At 37.1% G+C, this 18,421-nt stretch overlaps 10 protein-coding genes across 10 annotated transcripts; 5 read left to right on the top strand and 5 right to left on the bottom strand. All coding sequences in view use genetic code 12, as the record gives it.

The window, feature by feature from the left end:
• Positions 1–76: 76 nt before the first annotated feature.
• IFU5 (WW domain-containing protein IFU5) lies at positions 77–769 on the top strand (the record flags this gene model as incomplete). Its single annotated transcript, XM_007373976.1, has 1 exon — positions 77–769. One exon carries the CDS (start codon positions 77–79, stop codon positions 767–769), a length of 693 nt encoding a protein of 230 aa, XP_007374038.1.
• Positions 770–977: 208 nt separating this feature from the next.
• On the top strand, positions 978–1,382 carry MCI4 (Mci4p; the record flags this gene model as incomplete). Its single annotated transcript, XM_007373975.1, has 1 exon — positions 978–1,382. One exon carries the CDS (start codon positions 978–980, stop codon positions 1,380–1,382), a length of 405 nt encoding a protein of 134 aa, XP_007374037.1.
• A 205-nt stretch (positions 1,383–1,587) lies between these two features.
• SEC4 (Rab family GTPase) lies at positions 1,588–2,217 on the bottom strand (the record flags this gene model as incomplete). The annotated part of the gene is made up of 1 exon (XM_007373974.1): positions 1,588–2,217. The coding sequence occupies one exon, from the start codon at positions 2,215–2,217 to the stop codon at positions 1,588–1,590; it is 630 nt and encodes a 209-aa protein (XP_007374036.1).
• Positions 2,218–2,655: 438 nt separating this feature from the next.
• FRS1 (phenylalanine--tRNA ligase subunit beta) lies at positions 2,656–4,431 on the bottom strand (the record flags this gene model as incomplete). The annotated part of the gene is made up of 1 exon (XM_007373973.1): positions 2,656–4,431. The coding sequence occupies one exon, from the start codon at positions 4,429–4,431 to the stop codon at positions 2,656–2,658; it is 1,776 nt and encodes a 591-aa protein (XP_007374035.1).
• A 156-nt stretch (positions 4,432–4,587) lies between these two features.
• On the bottom strand, positions 4,588–7,230 carry SPAPADRAFT_134100 (uncharacterized protein; the record flags this gene model as incomplete). Its single annotated transcript, XM_007373972.1, has 1 exon — positions 4,588–7,230. One exon carries the CDS (start codon positions 7,228–7,230, stop codon positions 4,588–4,590), a length of 2,643 nt encoding a protein of 880 aa, XP_007374034.1.
• A 1,103-nt stretch (positions 7,231–8,333) lies between these two features.
• SPAPADRAFT_49492 (25S rRNA (uracil2843-N3)-methyltransferase) lies at positions 8,334–9,296 on the top strand (the record flags this gene model as incomplete). The annotated part of the gene is made up of 1 exon (XM_007373971.1): positions 8,334–9,296. The coding sequence occupies one exon, from the start codon at positions 8,334–8,336 to the stop codon at positions 9,294–9,296; it is 963 nt and encodes a 320-aa protein (XP_007374033.1).
• Positions 9,297–10,318: 1,022 nt separating this feature from the next.
• HST2 (histone deacetylase) lies at positions 10,319–11,873 on the bottom strand (the record flags this gene model as incomplete). Its single annotated transcript, XM_007373970.1, has 1 exon — positions 10,319–11,873. One exon carries the CDS (start codon positions 11,814–11,816, stop codon positions 10,725–10,727), a length of 1,092 nt encoding a protein of 363 aa, XP_007374032.1.
• Positions 11,874–11,940: 67 nt separating this feature from the next.
• On the bottom strand, positions 11,941–13,041 carry SPAPADRAFT_59875 (uncharacterized protein; the record flags this gene model as incomplete). The annotated part of the gene is made up of 1 exon (XM_007373969.1): positions 11,941–13,041. The coding sequence occupies one exon, from the start codon at positions 13,021–13,023 to the stop codon at positions 11,980–11,982; it is 1,044 nt and encodes a 347-aa protein (XP_007374031.1).
• Positions 13,042–13,663: 622 nt separating this feature from the next.
• Positions 13,664–16,627, top strand: SPAPADRAFT_70556 (uncharacterized protein; the record flags this gene model as incomplete). The annotated part of the gene is made up of 2 exons (XM_007373968.1): positions 13,664–13,667; positions 13,985–16,627. The coding sequence occupies 2 exons, from the start codon at positions 13,664–13,666 to the stop codon at positions 16,576–16,578; spliced, it is 2,598 nt and encodes an 865-aa protein (XP_007374030.1).
• A 186-nt stretch (positions 16,628–16,813) lies between these two features.
• On the top strand, positions 16,814–18,383 carry SPAPADRAFT_59874 (histidine phosphatase family protein; the record flags this gene model as incomplete). The annotated part of the gene is made up of 1 exon (XM_007373967.1): positions 16,814–18,383. The coding sequence occupies one exon, from the start codon at positions 16,839–16,841 to the stop codon at positions 18,228–18,230; it is 1,392 nt and encodes a 463-aa protein (XP_007374029.1).
• Positions 18,384–18,421: the final 38 nt, after the last annotated feature.

The raw sequence follows: 18,421 nt of genomic DNA, 5'->3' as shown, positions 1-18,421 counted from the left end.
ACCCATTTAAAGGGGAGTTTTGATCTGATTCTAGAAATTACTTATTCACTTTCTTAAAACAACTAACACTACACACATGTCAAAAGCCGATCCAAATAATCCTCCCAATGTTCCTAAAGGGTGGATTGCTAAGTTTGATAACAACTACAAGACTTGGTTTTATGTTGATTTGAATACTAAGAAGTCGCAATGGGAGGCGCCACCAGGAACAACATGGGGCGCCCCTAGCACTGACGATATCCCTCCTCCTGCTTATAGTCCCCAAGATGCTCCAAAAGCTACCCCTGTATCACAATCCAGTCTGATCAATAGAACTGCTGCACCTCCACCACAACAAAGTTACTCTCAACAGGGTGGACCTGCACCAGGTGGCCATGGTTATCAACAATATCCTCCACAAGGAGGGTACCCTCCTCAGCCAGGGTATGGTGGTTACCCTCCTCAGCAAGGATTTGGCGGTTATCCTCCTCAACCAGGGTACGGTGGATATCCACCACAACCGGGGTATGGATACCCACCTCAACCACAATACCCACCTCAACAAGCACAACGTCCACAACAAAGTGGTAGTAGGTTTGGTGGTGCAGGTGGTATGGCCCTTGGTGTTGGTGGTGGTTTATTAGGTGGAATGCTTTTAGGTTCAGCTATCAACAACTTTGAAGATCATCAACAATATGAAGCTTACCAAGATGGATACCAGGATGGATTCCAAGATGGTGATGATTATGGGGATTTCGGAGGAGGAGATTTCGGAGGGGGTGATTTTTAAGCATTTTCTCGTAGAATATAAACTAGTTCCCTTGTTAACTTGTATATCCATTAAATTGTTATATAGTGTAGATTATTCTAGGTTAAATAAAGCACGTGACGCATATAATTTTTTTTTTCCACCAACCAAATAGAGACGATTTTTAATTTGTAAAATATTTTCAAAGAGCGTAAAGAAGAAGATAGAACTTAGCAAATAGGTACCCAACATGAGATTCACTTCTGCATTGAGACAAGTCCAATCAGTATTGGTTAGATCAGCCACTGGTAATCCTACCGGTATAACTGGATTATATCAACATCCAAACCCAAGACCAGCATTAATCTCATTATATAAATACACATTAGATGTTTTAAACAACAGATATCCTAAGGAATCCGTTTATCGACAATCAGTAGAAGCCTTGACTAAGAACAGATTGAAAATTGTGGAAGAAGAAGAAATTGTTGAAAACATTGAAAAGAGAATTGGTGATGGTTTAATTGAAGAAGTCCTTGTTCAAGCTGATGATGAATTGAAATTAGCTCAAGAAATGGCCACTTTGAAATGTTGGGAACCTTTAGAAGAAAAGCCTTTGGAAGACCAATGGGTATACTTTGGTAAGAAGATTTAGCTTGGTTTAACTTAGTTTAACCTAGTTTATTTGTATATTTATAGTAGTAAAATAGCATTCTACAAGATAAATCCATAACACACTTGTAAGTTAGATAAATTACAAACATACACAAGTAGACAAATGCACCACCTAACTAGCAGTTACAAACCAAGTACAATACACTTCCCCACTCTAACCACGCAAGCAACACTTAACAACACAATTAACAACAGTTGCTCTTGAAACCAGTATTACCTTGTGATACATCTATTCCATTAGAACCAGAACCAGTATTACCGACGTTATCATCAATATGTTTATCTTGAATTATTCCGGCCAATTCCAAGAAAATAGAATCGACGTTTTCATTGGTCTTTGCGGAGGATTCCAAGAAAGGAATGTTCAATCTTGCAGCCAATTCTTGGCCTTGCTCTCTGCTAACTTGTCTATTAACTTCGTCATCACACTTGTTACCAACTAAAAAGATCTGGGCGTCTTCGTTTGCATGTTGGGTCACAGTTTGGTACCAGTTTTCGACATTTTCAAAAGATCTGGAATCGGTGACATCATATATGATAATAATACCCATGGCACCACGATAGTAGGCAGTGGTGATGGTTCTAAATCTTTCTTGACCGGCAGTATCCCAAACTTGCAATTTGATTCTCTTGCCTTTGCTTTCAATTGTTCTAATTTTGAAATCGATACCAATGGTTGTAATAAAGGAAGGATTGAACTTATCCTCAACAAATCGTAATAATATACATGATTTACCAACACCGGAATCACCCACCAACAACAATTTCATAATCATATCATAAGCTCTAGAGGGAGCACCAGTTTTTGCGCTCATTACGGTCGAATAATACTGATGTAGTTCTTTTATATTTGGTGGTGGCTGGATTATTATGTTTTGAAAATGTGTGATTTACACGGAAAAAAAGGCAACCAGTTTGGCGTAGGCAAAAAAAAACAAATGTTTGGTATTCTAACAATGGTTGTTTATACTTGTGCTGAACAAAGTTAAAACACTATTGGTAAATGGGTATATAAAGAAGAGTAACGTCAATCAAAGCAATTAATCTAAAAACCGAATTGTTCCGAGTAAGGTAACTTTATGTGTGGTGACACATACACATGTCGGATATAAAATTTATTTCCTCCCTCCTCGTTTAGGTAGTGTACTTTTACCAATTACCCATTATTCGCCATCAGGTAACACTTTAACACAATAGGGTGTATATTTATAGTTCTATAATCAAGAAGAGACTGCCAGTGTGTGTGTGTGTGTCTACAAGAACACTTCAGCATTAATTTCTACGGAAGAAGCAGCATATGGAATTTCAAAACTGGTCATGACTTCAGGATGTAAAACACCCAAGGCACCAATATGTTGGTCTTCACCACCTTCATGGGCTCTGAAAAAGATCTTGGCTCCTCTACCTGGGAAGAAAGTAGCATTGTCCTTGTCTTCTTCAATCCAGTAACCTCTACCTTTGTTTTCCTTTGGATTTTCTAACCATTCAGTTCTCATGGTTTGCATAATCTTACCTAATAACCCTTGAACATATTCGAAACCAGAAGTCTTACCAGCATAAATAGCACACCAATTACGTTGGTTAAATGCTTTTCTTTCCAATTTAGGGTTCTTCAATACGATATCACCGCTTTCGAAAACCTTGATTGGCAAGGAATGTTTTCTGTTTTCTTTAATGGTCTTTAAGATACCTGGTAACAAAGTAGTTCTAACAACTTGGTATTCGATGGTCTTTGGGTTAGCTAATTTCACAGCCTTGGTACCATCGTCAGATTGTCTCAAGAACTTAAAGTTTTCATCATGAGAACATAAAGTTAATGGCATAACTTCCAAGTACCCAGCTTGAGCGGAAGCTAATCTCAAGATATCAGCAACCTTATTAATTGGTAATGGAGCAGCAACCAAACTTTCACCCTTTGGCTTAGTCTTGGTTAAGTTGTTGTAACCATAGGCAATAGCGGCATCTTCCATAATGTCACATTGATGTAAAACATCAGATCTTGTTATTGGAACCTTAACATCAATCAAATCCTTATCTTCCTTGGATTGACTAGCTTCTAATGCCATCTTCTTTAATAACTTGGAAATTTCTTCACCAGAGTAATCCAAACCTAAACAGGAGTTAATATAACTGATTTCAGCTTGGGCAACTCTAGGAGCAATGTTTGGTGTTATTCTAGATTCATTATTATGTTCAGAAATGATGTCAAGTGGTTCAATTTCAAATGGAGTCTTACAATAACGAGAAAACATAGCAACAATTTGTTCAATAACAACTTCAGTCTTGGTCTTATCGGTACCAGTGACATCAATCCAAACATTCTTGGTGTTTAAAGTAATCTTGGAGTGATCAGAGTTGATAATTGGTGGCATGGATGCGACAGTTCTGTTAGCATCAAGCATAACTGGATAGACAGGAGAATCTCTAATAATATGCAAATATTTACCAAGATTCTTGTCCTTTTCATAGAATTCCATTAATTCATGTCCATTCATTTCCTTATCTTGGTTCAATGGTTTAAATTTGATGTCTTCTGGTGCCAAGGCTTCATACGTGAATGGTGGGGTTAAGGTATCCAAATCGTGAGTACCAATAGCAACTAAAGTTCTATTACGACACAAGTTAGTGTGTAACTTATCTTGGAAAGCAATAAAAGAATCGTAAGTTCTTTCATCAAAAGTAACATTTCTTAAGATGGCAGAAGCAGCATATTGACGGATTGGTAAAGTTGACTCTTTAATGGTCAAAGAAGTAACTGGCTTGGCTGGGTTCAAAGTATACTTTGGTGGTTCAACATTACCCAAAAATTCGTTTAAAGCTTGAGCAATACCTTCGATACACAACATATCGTATCTGTTGGCAGGAACTTCAATCTTCAATTGTGGTCTTTCGTCACCTTGACAGTCATCAGTGGTGTCTTCGTCTAATTCAAGACCGAAATCGAAACATAATTCATCAAATTCCTCAGTGGTATAACTCCTACCTAATAACTTGTAGAGGTCTTCTTTATCAACTGGAATAGTAGGCATTGTATTGATTTACACTTAAGCTTGCAACACTATGTGAAAAATTTTGTACTAGAAAAATTTAGTCAGAGGAAAAAAAACCGTCAACATCAGACCCAAATTTACACGGATTTACCAGAGTGCGTAAATTACAGTATAACTGTGCTATCACTATATTACCTATTCCATGTCTTCATTAAGGACGATTTTAGACGGCACTGATTCAACATTTTTGCGTAATTCTTCAATAGACTGTTTATCCTTTTGAGCCAAGTTTTCTATCTCATTTACTTCCTGAGCCAATGCATCAACATTGAACACAACATCTTCCTCAACTTGGTATTCATCATTAGGATTCAGGTTATTTACATCTTCTTTACTGTTGTTAGCCGAATTCTGTCCATATATCTCCCACCAATCTTTATTCTTTGGCTTAAACCATTTTTTCCACCCCTTAGGCTCAACGGCTTCTTGCTTCTCTTTTTCCATCTTGGCTCTAGCTTCATCGAACTCATGAATCAATTGACGCTGACGTTCCCCTTGCTCTGGATCAGGTTCTTCGATTTCCGCAAACTCTTCACTCAACACTTCCCAATTAACAAGTTTCAAAATCTTTGGAATAGCTTTTCTGTAAGACATATGTCCCTCAACCAAACTCGTGCAATCAATATTCTCAACTCCATACACATGTGTTAATGCAGATAATCCCGCGACTTTACCCACACCCCCACCGGTGGCTCTAAAAAGATATCCAAGAATCCAGTCCTTTTTGGAATATCCATTAACGAATCTTCCACTCACTATCGATTTTGCCATGATTAATTGATCAGTCTTGATGGAAATTGGCGATCCTAGAATGATTACATTCTCAACTAATCCATACCCACCTCTTCTTGCAAGTTCAATCAAACACGAGTAAATCACACGAGCACCAAGGGAGAACCCAACTAGGGTTATTGGTCTAACACCTACATTTCCAGCAATAAGTGTTTCCGCCAATATTTTCCCTGCTTTCCATGCACGATCCAACGAGACGTTCCAAGGGTTATCTAATAAATAAGACAACTTAGATAAGATCATAGGAATTTGAATTGCTGACATCAATGCAGTCAATACAGTAGCACCCAAAATCTGTTGAATTGAAGTACTCAATGCTTCACTAGCCAAAATACCAATTGTTTGTCCCATAGATTGCAACATTTCTGGTTCCCAAAGTAAAGAAAACATATCTCCCATTACGGGATCAACGGTAGAAAATGGAAGTCTCACATCATCCATCTTACCATTCATCCAGCCACTAACGGTAATTATTAAATTTGTTCGTTTATTATTATGCAAAGGTTTAAATTCAAATGTATGAACATCCCCGATTCTTCTAGCACCTGCTTTAGAACCCACCTTTGCACCAATGGCAATACCACCGGTTGTAATTATTGCACTTCCACCAATCCCAGCAAGGAACCCACTGGTACCTGTTATACCTACTGTGGTCAACCCGGCTGCCAAACCTGCACCTATAACAGGAGCCAATAACCCAGCTGATAACCCAATGGCCAATGATCCACCAAGTGTAGCTAATCCAATATATGCTAATCGTTTATTTCGATTCTTTTTGATTTGTTTTTCAATCAACAGTTGATCATTTAGTAATTCTTCCTTATTCTCAATTGTCCTATCTTTGGTTTCAATTTCCAAACATTCAATTAGACGTCTTTCAAATTGGTATATTTCCAAATAAGGAATGTCGATGGTTTTACCGAATTTAATTAGTAATGATCGTGACCTTGCATCATAGTATCCATCACTAAGAAGCAACAAGAACAAATCACAAATAATAACCCATCTTAAATCGAAATCTTCCTCCAAGCACTGTTTATTAGCTTGTACACTGGCATTCATCCCAACTTCAAGTAAACTATTGGACAAATCATTAACTTCCAATCCGTGTTTACTTAAATTCTCAATCATCTTCTGCTCGTCGTCACTTATATTCAAATGAGAATATAGCTTACTCATGACATACAATGTCCAATTGGAAAAATTCTTTTGCCCAGCACTTAGTATCTTGGCTATGGATCCAGAACCAGTAATATGAAGTTTGGCTAAATCAGTAGCCATATCTACTGTCAATAACTTGGTTATTCCTATATATGCAAATTTTTGTGAATCAGTCAACATGTTCTTGGTATCGTCTAAGGCCTCCTGCAGATCTAGATTATCTTCGTCTTCGTATTCTGAATCATTGTCATATGTCTTTTCATCTTCGCCCTCTTCGTACTTGGCCAAAGCGGTCCTGTGCGAATGGGTGGCTCGGAATAAAAAGTCGGTTTTCTTGTCTAGCGAGGCATATTTATTGACTTGTTCTTCCGTGTCAATTTTAGTATACCCAAATATATCCTTATCACCATGAAGGAATTCCTTTCCCGACTTCGAAGTGAATTCTAAACCACCTTTATCATTATAGTAATCCATGCTCGAAATTGCTTTCATTTCCTTCCAGTTTGTCGAGTCTGAATTAAAGAAATCCTCCTCTTCTTCTACAATTTTGATTTCTGGTTCTTGTGGTTGCGTGATTTCGTCAATCTCATTAAGATTAATATTAGAGCTTGAAAACACTCGCTCTCGTACAGACTCACTTATTCTAGGACTGTTTGTGCTTATTGGTGGTGATAGTTGGAACTCAACATATGTAGTATCGTCTGTATTGGTCTCGGTCTCTTGGGTGACGCCATTGCTTAAATGTGATGCCAGTGCAAGTATTGGTGGAGTATGCGGAAGACTAGGCAACTCACTTGCAATAGTTTTATTGTGAAATTTAGACATAGAGAACAGTTCTCGAGATGCCATCAATCGCGGACTGAAACTTCCCCTTGAATCCGGCATTGGTGAGTCTCGATTCGACATTGTTTTGGTGTGTTTATGAGGGGCTTAATTGATCCGAGATAAATTAAAGTTTAATAAAAGTTTAAATTTTGACACTATGATTTTCGCGTGGGCAATGTTGTAATCGAAGGGCTAAACCTTTTTAGACCACAAAACAGATCTGCTTATCATTCACGTGGTAAAGAAAGAACGCATTCCATAGTTAGTTTGAAGAATATTTGCAATATTCAGTAAATCACGTACAACTTACAGCAAAAATATTTACAGAGAATGTTTAAAATGTTTGCAACATGGTTTTACTCTAATCGTCAATGGCCAAGATGACCATACGCAAAGTTCAGGAATATGTTGCCACGAATTATCCGGCCGAGCAACAAAAGAAGAGAAAATCACCCGAGGGCAACTTCTCTATCCAGAGAGCTCAAGGCCAACCCGCTTAGTCTACAATCTGTCGACGGAACTACCCTGCTTAAGGCCAATAAAGGTTACGGCAAACATTTCTGTGAATGAACCCAAAATCCAAAACAACCTAGTGACAAACCACACAATCGCTCAAACTCCCCGGAAGGAGGACCAACCATATATGTCTGTAACGTTAAAACAGCCGAATTGAACTTGTTGATTCCGAGAAACCAACAAAACTGAGTAAATCCACAAAATACAATGCACATCAAGCTTGCTTCTCGAGCGCCGATCTGCTAAGGAAAACATCTACAGAGGAAAAGAAAGAACCGCGAAGGTTAACCTTCAGCTCCATCTGAGAGCCCACCTTAACACAGATTGATGATAATTAGTTAAAGAAGAGAAAAAGAAAAGGAAAACAGAAGAAGAAAAAAAATTTTTTTACTTGTTGTAAATTTATACTGGTGATCGATGCCTTTCGCGCGCGTGCGGCTCACAACCTGTCACCTCTTCGCATTATCTTACCCGCCGCAGAAAGTATTTTACTTTTACATCAGTAGGGCAGATCTCTTGTATTTAGTTTACATACTGCTACTACTACTACTACTACTACTACTACTACTACTACTACTGCATGCAGTATGAGCAGAGCAAGAAGTTCTAAAAATAAAGGCAATGGTGCCTCTGGCGATTCAAGCTCTGGCACAGTTGACTCTATTCCATTCACAACCAATGACTGCATGGAACCCCGAAAGATAATTGACCTTTTTGAGGTTCGTTTTCAACTGATTTTAGATTCTCCTGAGTTACTAGAACATATTCAAGTTGTAAAGGGGCATCTCTACAATCGAGATTATTTAGCTGCCTTTGATGATGACAATAAAAGGTTTGCATATGCCGCACGATGGACTCCAGCCAGAGCTTTAGCATATACCTCGCTTTTTGCATCTTTGGATCCAGTACGTGATTTGTTGAAAGATCCAGAGAGCAAAAAATCAGTGCTATGTGTTGGTGGTGGCGCTTCATCAGAATTAGTTGCATTGGGTGCTGTTTATTGTAGACTCAAAGAATATTGTTCAGGATCCGCATCTGAATTAAATATACAATTAATTGATATTGCCAATTGGAAAACCGTGGTGGAATCACTAACTTCATATATGAAGGAGAATTGGATCTATCGTCCCGAGAAACTTACTGCCAATTTCATATGTGATGATGTGCTAACAGTTTCAAAAGAGTCACTTACTCTTGAGACATTGGATTTGGTCACTCTTTTATTCACAACCAATGAATTGTTTGCTGAAAAGAGGAAGGAAACTATTAGGTTTCTTCAAAATTTGAATAAATACTGTAAACCAGGTTGTTTGCTTTTAATAGCCGAAAGTGCAGGTTCTTATTCACATATTACCATTGGAGAAAGAAGGTTCCCAATTCAATTTTTAATCGATACAATCTTAGTAGGTAAATCAGGAGAAGACAATGGAGCATGGGAAACTATTCAAAAAAGTGAAAGTTGTTGGTATAGAATAGAATCAAAACAAGTTGATTACCCTATGAAGTTGGAAAATATGAGATTCTTTTATAGACTTTACAGGAAAAAGTAGTCAATTTCATTTGGGAATTCTATTTATCTCAAAGAGTTTTCAATATTTGTACTTTATAATTAGCATTTCGTTCTTATTCACGAATATTATTAAAAGCAAAGTAAAATTCTAAAATCATTTTCGTTCTTCTTGATTACCTTTTTCACTTGATCATTTCCTTCAATTGTCCGAAGTTATTTCAACTGGGTGGCTATATCTTTAGCATTATCGATCAACCAGCTTGGTGATAATCTTGAATATTTAGCAAGTCTAATTCCATAGCTTGCAGTTTCAACCTTTTCCTTAAGTGGATTATACTTCATTTCGATTTTTCCGTTATTTTCACTGGTCTTTATATGACTTGTTACTATGCATGACTTGTTTCCTAAGTTTGTAGCAATTTCTCCAAAATGAATAGAAGTAAATACGACAGCTCCATTTAAAATGCATGCTTCCAAAATCGGATATCTATGACTTCACAGACCATGAAGAAAATAGGAACATAGGAAGAAATGGTTGCATATATTTCTTCGATTATATTGTTTTTTAATATGTGGATTTCCAAAATAAAATCCTTGAATCTCAAAATTTACTTCATCAATGCTATACTTGTACATTTAATAATTATTCTCCTTTTCATTTTGTAAAAGCCAGTAAGAGCCTATCAATAGTAATACTTTCTGCATGTGTTGGTGGTTGCAAAATACTCGAATGCAACATTCTCAGTTCTATTTTTGTGACACATTTATTAAAGAATGTCAACAAGGAGATTCCCTTATCGCACACACTATCTACCAAGTTCAAACCCTTAATAGAACATGCATAAACATAGTACTTTCATTTAAGTGTCATACTTTTTTCTGGGTAAAGCAACTAAGTCCTCAAACAATACTCAAGGCAAGAATTATAGTAGCAAGGGATAGTTCTGCACCAGTTGAAGCTTCCTAGAATGTTAATTCATCACAATCACGGAAGATATTAATATTAGTTAATCCAGTTTCCAGATTGAAATGCTTTAATTTCTGATGTTTTATTTTGGTTTTATCATTAATATTTGAATTAACTATATATTTTAACTTGTCTATTTGAGAGTTCATTGGAACCACGAGCAAAAGATTGACGGTAGGAACATACACTTTTATTTGATTAATGCTACGAATAAAGGAATCACAGAAGAATACTAAATTCAATTGAAAGTTTTCACAATTGAGAATTACCAAGCTCTTATCCAAGGAATCTGATTTCAGCTTGTATATTGACATTACAATATCGTGCTTGTCATAATGTTGTGGTAGCTTGCTTCTCTTGGCAGAGGACAGTGAAGATTCTGCGACAAATCCATAAAATAAATTGATACGGGAACTTATTGTTGTGGGAATTATTTGCAAAATAAGTTGTACAAACTTTCGCAGCATCTTTTTTTTTTTGTTTTGGCAACACTTCAATTTTCTACAAATATGTGTTTGCTATTTCCTCCAACTTTTCAATTTTTGCCTTTTCCTTCGCTTCAGCTCTTGCTTTAGCCTTTTCTTCCTTCTCCTTATTATTAAATGACGTTTCTTCGGTTAAACCAATCTTCTCGGTCTTTTCAGTCAACTCAGTGATATCATCGTCTTCTTTCTTTTCATGAAGGTGGGCTTCCACCTTCAACTTCTCTTCAATTTCATCCACAGTAGTTTCAGGAGATATATGTTTACCAGTGCCAAACTTGCTTTTAGATTGTTCAACTAGAGCTTCCAATTCATCCCTAAGTCCAAGCATTGAAGATAATTGTTCAGCGAAAAGTTCACAGTCTTCCAAAATTACAATATCAGATTTCCTATAATTATCTGAAAAATCACCAACCTTTTCCTTATTAATTAAAACTCGTAAACTCTTTTTACCAAGACTTGCTGGTAAACTTGCAAATGGGTATACAGTTAATGAAGTTCCTGCCACCAAGGCAATTTCAACATCGTCACAATCTTCATCCCATTGTTGGAAAAACCTGCCAGGAAGTCCTTCACCGAAGAATACAATATCTGGCTTGACATACCCTTGACACGTTTCACATGTTGGTATCCCATCTTTGGTCTCGTCATGCATATGTTTCTTTAATGTTTCATTGTCCATTTCTCGATGACATTTAATACAATGGTTCCTGGCAAATGAGCCATGTGCTTCAACGATATAATCATCTTCCACTCCGGCTAATCTTTCCAATGTATCTATATTCTGAGTGTAGACTCGTAGTAAAGAATCTTGATCCTGAAGCAATTTGATGAGGTAATGGAATTTAGTTGGAGCATACTTTCCAGGATATAATTCTTCTGCTAATGTATAGAAAGGTTTGGGATTGTCCTCGAAAAAGTCAATGTCAAATACTGCTTCGGCAAATGGTAAGTTTAATTTGGCAAGATTGGCATATAACCCAGTTTCAGGGCTTCTAAAATCTGGTATACCAGCACCAGTTGAGATCCCTGCTCCATTAAAAAAGGTAACCTTTTTACCCTTGTTAATTGCGTCAACTATTGGTTTCAACTTCTTCTCTAACTGTGACATTAGTGTGCGATATATTATGTAGTGGTTGATTGGAAAAAAGTGGGGAGAGATTAGTTTGTTAAAAATATCTACTTAAATCAGTTTTGTCTTGACGATATATTTTTCTCTACATATACCAACATCTTTTTTTGTTTATTACGCATAAAAGTCATACATAGGCTATTTAGAGAATACCTCTGGCTCTGAAGATTTGGTCAAAGGTATCTTTAATACTGGTTTCCAATGGAACCAATTCAAAAGCTAATATCTTGCGGGTTTCCTCATTATTGAACTTAAGCCCAAGAAGTGGCTTATTGGGTTCACCAACAGGCAATTGCAACGCAGGGTAGAATTTGTGTAAAATATTCACAATTGTTTGTGCTGAGAATTCCTCGGAAACTAAAATTAACCGCTTTTCAGCAGCAGGAGGTTTCTCGAATGCAAGGATATGTGCACGAGCAACATCTCTGACATCAACAAATAATCCTCCAAAGTTAGGGATATAATCATTTGGCAGCAAGCCAGCTATTTTGTTAATAATCTCAGTTGAAGTGTTGAGAACATCCGAAACATTAGTATCAAATGCGTGGGGTCCAAATGTGTAACCTGGAAGAATCGTGGTAAGAGTAAAGTTGCACTTCTTCTTTTGCACAAAATCCCAAGCTGCCTTTTCAGCAGCAGCTTTGGCATAAAAGTACGCAGTAACAGGAGTATCCTTACCTGCATGGTGGCTATCGGGATTCCATTTCGTGGGGTCGACTACATACGCAGGGTTGTTAGCTTGTTCGAAATTCATACAAGCAGCAATTGAACTTGTCATTACAACTCTCCTAACGTTAACACCATATTCTTTAATAGAGTGGAGAATATGTTCAATTCCTTTGGATGAACGCTTAATCAACTGTTTATCATAATTGACTCCAATTGGTAATGGTGTAGCAGCATCAATAAACACAGAGACATTTGGAAACTTCTTCAAGGCCAAGTCAAAGGCGCCTTTCTCCTCAATCTCTTCAACAATTTCGTAGTTAAAATTTGGATTAGCAAGCAAAACCGTAAGAGCATCACCTTTTTCTTTACTACGAACGGACCCAACGACATAGTAGTTTTGTTCGAGCAATTGCTTAACAACATGTTTTCCGATGAAACCAGTGGCTCCGGCGACAAACACGGTAGCATTAGTCCCGGTAGCAGCAGTGTTAGCTGTGGTAGAAGCAGTAGCAGACATCTTGATTTGTTGTACTGTAATAGTAAACAAGAGTTGACAACTTCACCAAAACGTGGAGCTCATGTCCCTATTTATATATCACTTAATTTACCTAAGAGGGGATGCCGGGGACAATTGCAATTGAACGATATACCACTTTAAGATTGCTGCATGGTTACGTGACAGCAACAGGGGTTAAAAATAAAATAGAATTCTTTACATAATTGCTTTGGTTGGTTACCCTTTTGAGAAAAGAAGATTGTAAAAAATCACCCAATTTTATATAATTCGGGGGGAGAGGGGGGAGGTTATGTTTGTCTAATTCAAGGAATACGGCTGACAGACATCTCGTTTACCTTCGTTGTGTTGTACCTTACTTAATGGTGATAGCTTACTAATTTAATTTGTTCTCGCACACGACTTGTCAACCAACATATTTGCAATTTTTCGTTACCAACATCAGATTGCTTTGAATAGAAGTGGAGTAACAAATAATACAAAATGAAGGTATGATAGCAAAGTTATGCTAGATTCATCTAACATTAGAGTGAAACATACTAACTTTATTTTCTGTAGCAACGTATTACTGGGTTGGATCTTCAGATTCTTACTGCTGAGTTATCCAATGAACTATTGAACTATAGATTGCAGAATATCTACAATGCGTCCAGCAATGCCCGTCAGTACTTGTTCAAGTTCTCAATCCCCGATTCCAAAAAAGTAGTAGTTCTTGAATATGGTAACAGGATCCATTTGACTGAATTCGAAAGACCTACTACTCAACAACCATCGGACTTTGTTTCAAAATTGAGAAAACATATTAAGGAAAAAAGACTTACTGGTATCAAACAAATCTCCAATGATAGGATTTTAGTATTTCAATTCAGTAATGGGTTATTCTACTTGGTTATGGAATTTTTCAGTGCAGGAAACATTCTTTTGCTTGATGAAAACAGAAAGATCTTGTCATTACAAAGATTAGTGTCAGCAAAGGAAGATGTTGATAGGTATGCTGTCAGGGAAGAGTATAAAATGTTTGATGAATCCTTATTTTCTGAACAATTCCAATATGCGAAAAGGGAGTATTCTCCTGATGACATAGCAAAGTGGATAGAAACTCACAAATCAAAGATTAGTGAATCTTCAGACAGCAAGAAGGGCAAAGTTTATTCAATTCACAAGCTTGCATTTCTTAATGCTAGTCATTTATCCAGTGAACTAATCCAAAAAGTGTTGCATGAAAACGATATTGACCCTGCTCAAAGTTGTTTGAGGTTTGAGCAGGACAAAGAAGGATTGCAATCTGTTGCAAATGCGTTAGGAGCTTGTGAAGATGCATACTTGTCGTTAGTGGATTCCAAGAATGAAAACACTGGGTTTATTGTGGCTAAAAGAAACAAAGCTTCTGATACCAATTCCTCGTTTGAATTTATATACGACGAATTTCATCCTTTCAAACCATATAAAGCTAATCAAGAAGATTATCAATACACCGAAGTTTCTGGTTATAACAAAACCTTGGATAGATTTTTCTCAACCCTTGAGTCAAGCAAGTTTGAATTAAAGGTTGAACAACTCAAGCAAACCGCAGCAAAAAGATTGGATAAAGCTAAAAGTGAACGAGACAAGCAGATTCAAAGTTTATTGGAGCAACAAGATCTTAATGCCAAGAAGGGTGAATTAATTCAATATCATGCTGATTTAGTGGATGATTGTCGTGCATATATCCAACTGTTCTTGGACCAGCTGATGGACTGGACTAATATTGAAACAGTTCTTGAACTTGAAAAGAAAAAGAATAATAAATTAGCTAAAGCAATTGGATTGCCATTAAATTTGAAAGACAACAAGATCAAGGTTTTACTTCCTGAATTTGAAGATCCTGAGTCTGAGGAAAACTCTGATTCAGATTCAGATTCTGAAACTGATTCTGAAAGTGAAAGTGGTTCAGAATCTGAAGATGAAGATAATTTCCCCAAGAGAGTTTCTAAGAAACCCGCCAATAAAAAGGAAAAGAAATCAAATGTTGTACCAACTTGGATTGATCTATCATTAACTTCATTTGCTAATGCTAGAGCATACTTCGACACTAAAAAGACTGCAGCTACTAAGCAAGAAAAAGTGGAAAAGAGCACCAAGATCGCTCTCAAGAATGCAGAAAGGAAAATCACCCATGACTTGACCAAGAACCTTAAACAAGAAAATGATTCTTTAAAACAAATGAGACCAAAGTATTGGTTTGAAAAGTTCTTCTGGTTTGTTACCAATGAAGGATACTTATGTTTGGCAGGAAGGGATAATGCCCAGGTTGATATGATCTATTATAGGCATTTCAGTGATAACGATTGTTTTGTCAGTTCTGACCTTGAAGGATCATTGAAGGTCTTTGTTAAGAATCCTTTGAAAGGTGAAACTGTGCCACCTTCGTCTATTATGCAAGCAGGTATTTTTGCCATGTCAGCATCTAGTGGTTGGAATGGTAAAGTTACAACATCAGCATGGGTACTTCATGGTGATGAGATTTCAAAACGTGACTTTGATGGCTCTTTGATTGCTTCGGGTGAGTTTAGATATACTGGCAAGAAAGTATATTTACCTCCTGCCCAGTTAGTTATGGGATTTGGTCTTTACAGTTTAGTTGATGAAGAATCGACAAAGAGGTATGCGGATGCTAGAACTTCAAGAGAAAAGGAGCATGGTTTTAACATTGTTATGGATAATAAGAAGCGGGAACTTGATATGCTTAAGGGTAGCAAGGAAGCTACTCCTGTTGGTGAAGCTGACAAGTCTAACAAGGACGCTACTTTAGATCAAGCTGGTAGTGCATTTGAAAAAGAATCAGAAGGAGAAACAGTCCCTAGCGAAGATGCATCTGAAATCACCGAATCTGACTTGGAGTCAGTAACTGCATCCGAAGCAACTGCATCCAAGAAAAATAAACCATTATCTCGAGGAAAGAGATCTAAGCTCAAGAAAATAGCAGCCAAGTATGCAGATCAAGATGAAGAAGAAAGAAGATTAAGAATGGATGCTTTGGGTACTCTTAAACAAATTGAACAAAAGGAGCAGCAAACCAAGAGAGAAGTTTTGGAAAAGATGGAAGCTACCAAGCGTATGCAAGAAATGCAAGCAGTTAGAGAAAGAAGAAAGAAACAAGACGAAAAGGAATATCAGAAGTATCTTAGTAATGAAGTTGATAGTGATGAATCCCATGTCACGAATTATTTGGAAATATTGGATTCTTTTGCACCCAAACCATCCACCAAGGATGAAATAATCAGTATGGTTCCTGTTTTTGCTCCTTGGATTTCATTGCAAAAGTTCAAATACAAGGTAAAGATTCAACCAGGTAGTGGTAAGAAGGGAAAATGTATTGGAGATTCATTAAATTATTTTACCACTAGAAAAATGGATCCTTCTAGTACCGATACAGATTTAGATTGGCCCCAAGAGCGTGATTTGGTTAAGGGATTAAAAACTAATGATTTAGTAGGGGTGTTTACAGTTTCAAAGGTTAAGTTGGTATTGCCAGGAGGATCTGACAACAATAAGAAGAAAGGTGGAAAGAAGAAGTAGACTAGACATGTAAATATCCGTGGTTAATAATAGATTCTATAAAATTCTGGTAGCGTTTTGTAGTTCCAACAACAATGGAAAAATTGGTGAGTGGGGGATAATTTCACGCTTTGTGTTTGTTTGTGGTAACACAACAGCATATCTCTACCCCCCCTCTCTAACCCGTTTCATGCACTAATGTTGGCATAAAGTTCAAATAGAAGATCAACTACAACCTGACCAAACATCAATCAATAATAAACATTCGTTAGCACTACAACATGGTTGCCATTTCTCGTATATTATCTCCCGGTTTACTACTTGTATCCCAAGACCAGTTCAGAGGTGTAGCTGCACCTGAGTTAGCTGCAGAATCCCAATATAACATTGTGAAATACCTAGCAGCTGCTGGTCCGTACATTCAAAATCCAGGATTTGGAATATCTACTGATACCCCTGACCAATGCACAATTGAACAAGTTCAATTGTATATGAGACATGGTGAACGATTTCCTGGTCTTGATGCCGGTATACATCACAAGCAAATCGTGGACAAATTACAAAGCTATCCTGATACTTTAATGGGAGACTTGGCATTTCTTAATTATTATAAATATTATGCAACGGAAGATCTTTACGAATATGAAACTACACCACAGAATTCACCTGGTCCTTATACTGGATATGAGACAGCTATTCGTGCTGGAGCAGCATTCAGAGCTAAATACGGGCATCTTTATGATGATAGTAAGAAATTGCCTATATTTATCGCTGCCTCTTACCGAGTATATGAAACTGCCTTGAATTTTGCTACTTCGTTTTTAGGTGAAAAATATTCTCAGGACAAACTTAACAAAGTGATTATTAGTGAAAATGCAACTATGGGTTTGAATTCTTTGGTGCCTAGATGGGGATGTCCCGCTTACAAGCCAAATGGAAATAAAGATTTAGTATCAAAATTCCCAACTCAATATTTAGAGAAAATTGTAACCAGGTTTCAAAAATCTAATCCAGGATTAAACATAACTACAGACGATGTCAGCCAATTATTTCAAATTTGTGCATACGAGATGAATAGCAGGGGATACTCTCCATTTTGTGATTTGTTTACTGAGGACGAATATGTAACGTATGGGTATAACCAAGATGTATTTTTCTATTATCAGTCTGGCCCAGGAGGAGTCAATAGCAAATTGGCAGGCAGTGTGCAATTAAATGCAACCTTGAATCTTTTGAAAGAGGACAATCCAGAAAATAAAATTTGGCTCACGTTTACTCATGATACCGATATTGAGTTATTTTCTTCGGCTCTTGGATTATTTGATCCTGTGACTCCGTTGCCTGTTGATCAAGTAAGGTTTTATGATTCATATCATCATGTGGATGTAATACCTATGGGAGGCAGATTTATCACAGAAAAGCTTAAGTGTGGAGATACATTTTATGTAAGGTTTGTTGTTAATGATGCAGTTATTCCAGTTCCAGGATGCTCTGACGGACCTGGATTCTCATGCAAACTTGACAAATATGAAGCTTATGTTTTGGACAGAATTGGCAAATATGATATTGCAAGAGATTGTAAAGTTCCGGACAATGTGCCTAATTTCTTGAGCTTTTATTGGGATTACAAAACCGTTAACTACAATGCATCGGTCCCACGTCAAACGGCATAGTGATTTTGCGTATCTGTAGATATTATATAGATAGTGCCAAATCTTAAATGGTAATTTGCGCTTAATTAAGATAATTTTTTTCAGGGCAATAATTGCCAAGCCCCACGTTGGCGCCGTTTTTGTGGCAGGGGTCAATATACTAAGTCTTTTTACAATGGCATTTTTGGAATGCTACCTGGTTTAGCAACAGT

Source organism: Spathaspora passalidarum (genome assembly GCF_000223485.1).
Source record: "Spathaspora passalidarum NRRL Y-27907 unplaced genomic scaffold SPAPAscaffold_2, whole genome shotgun sequence".
Classification (NCBI taxonomy): Eukaryota; Fungi; Ascomycota; class Pichiomycetes; order Serinales; family Debaryomycetaceae; genus Spathaspora; species Spathaspora passalidarum.
The sequence above is the reverse complement of the archived record's forward strand: the minus strand, read 5'-3'. Positions and strand labels throughout refer to the sequence as shown.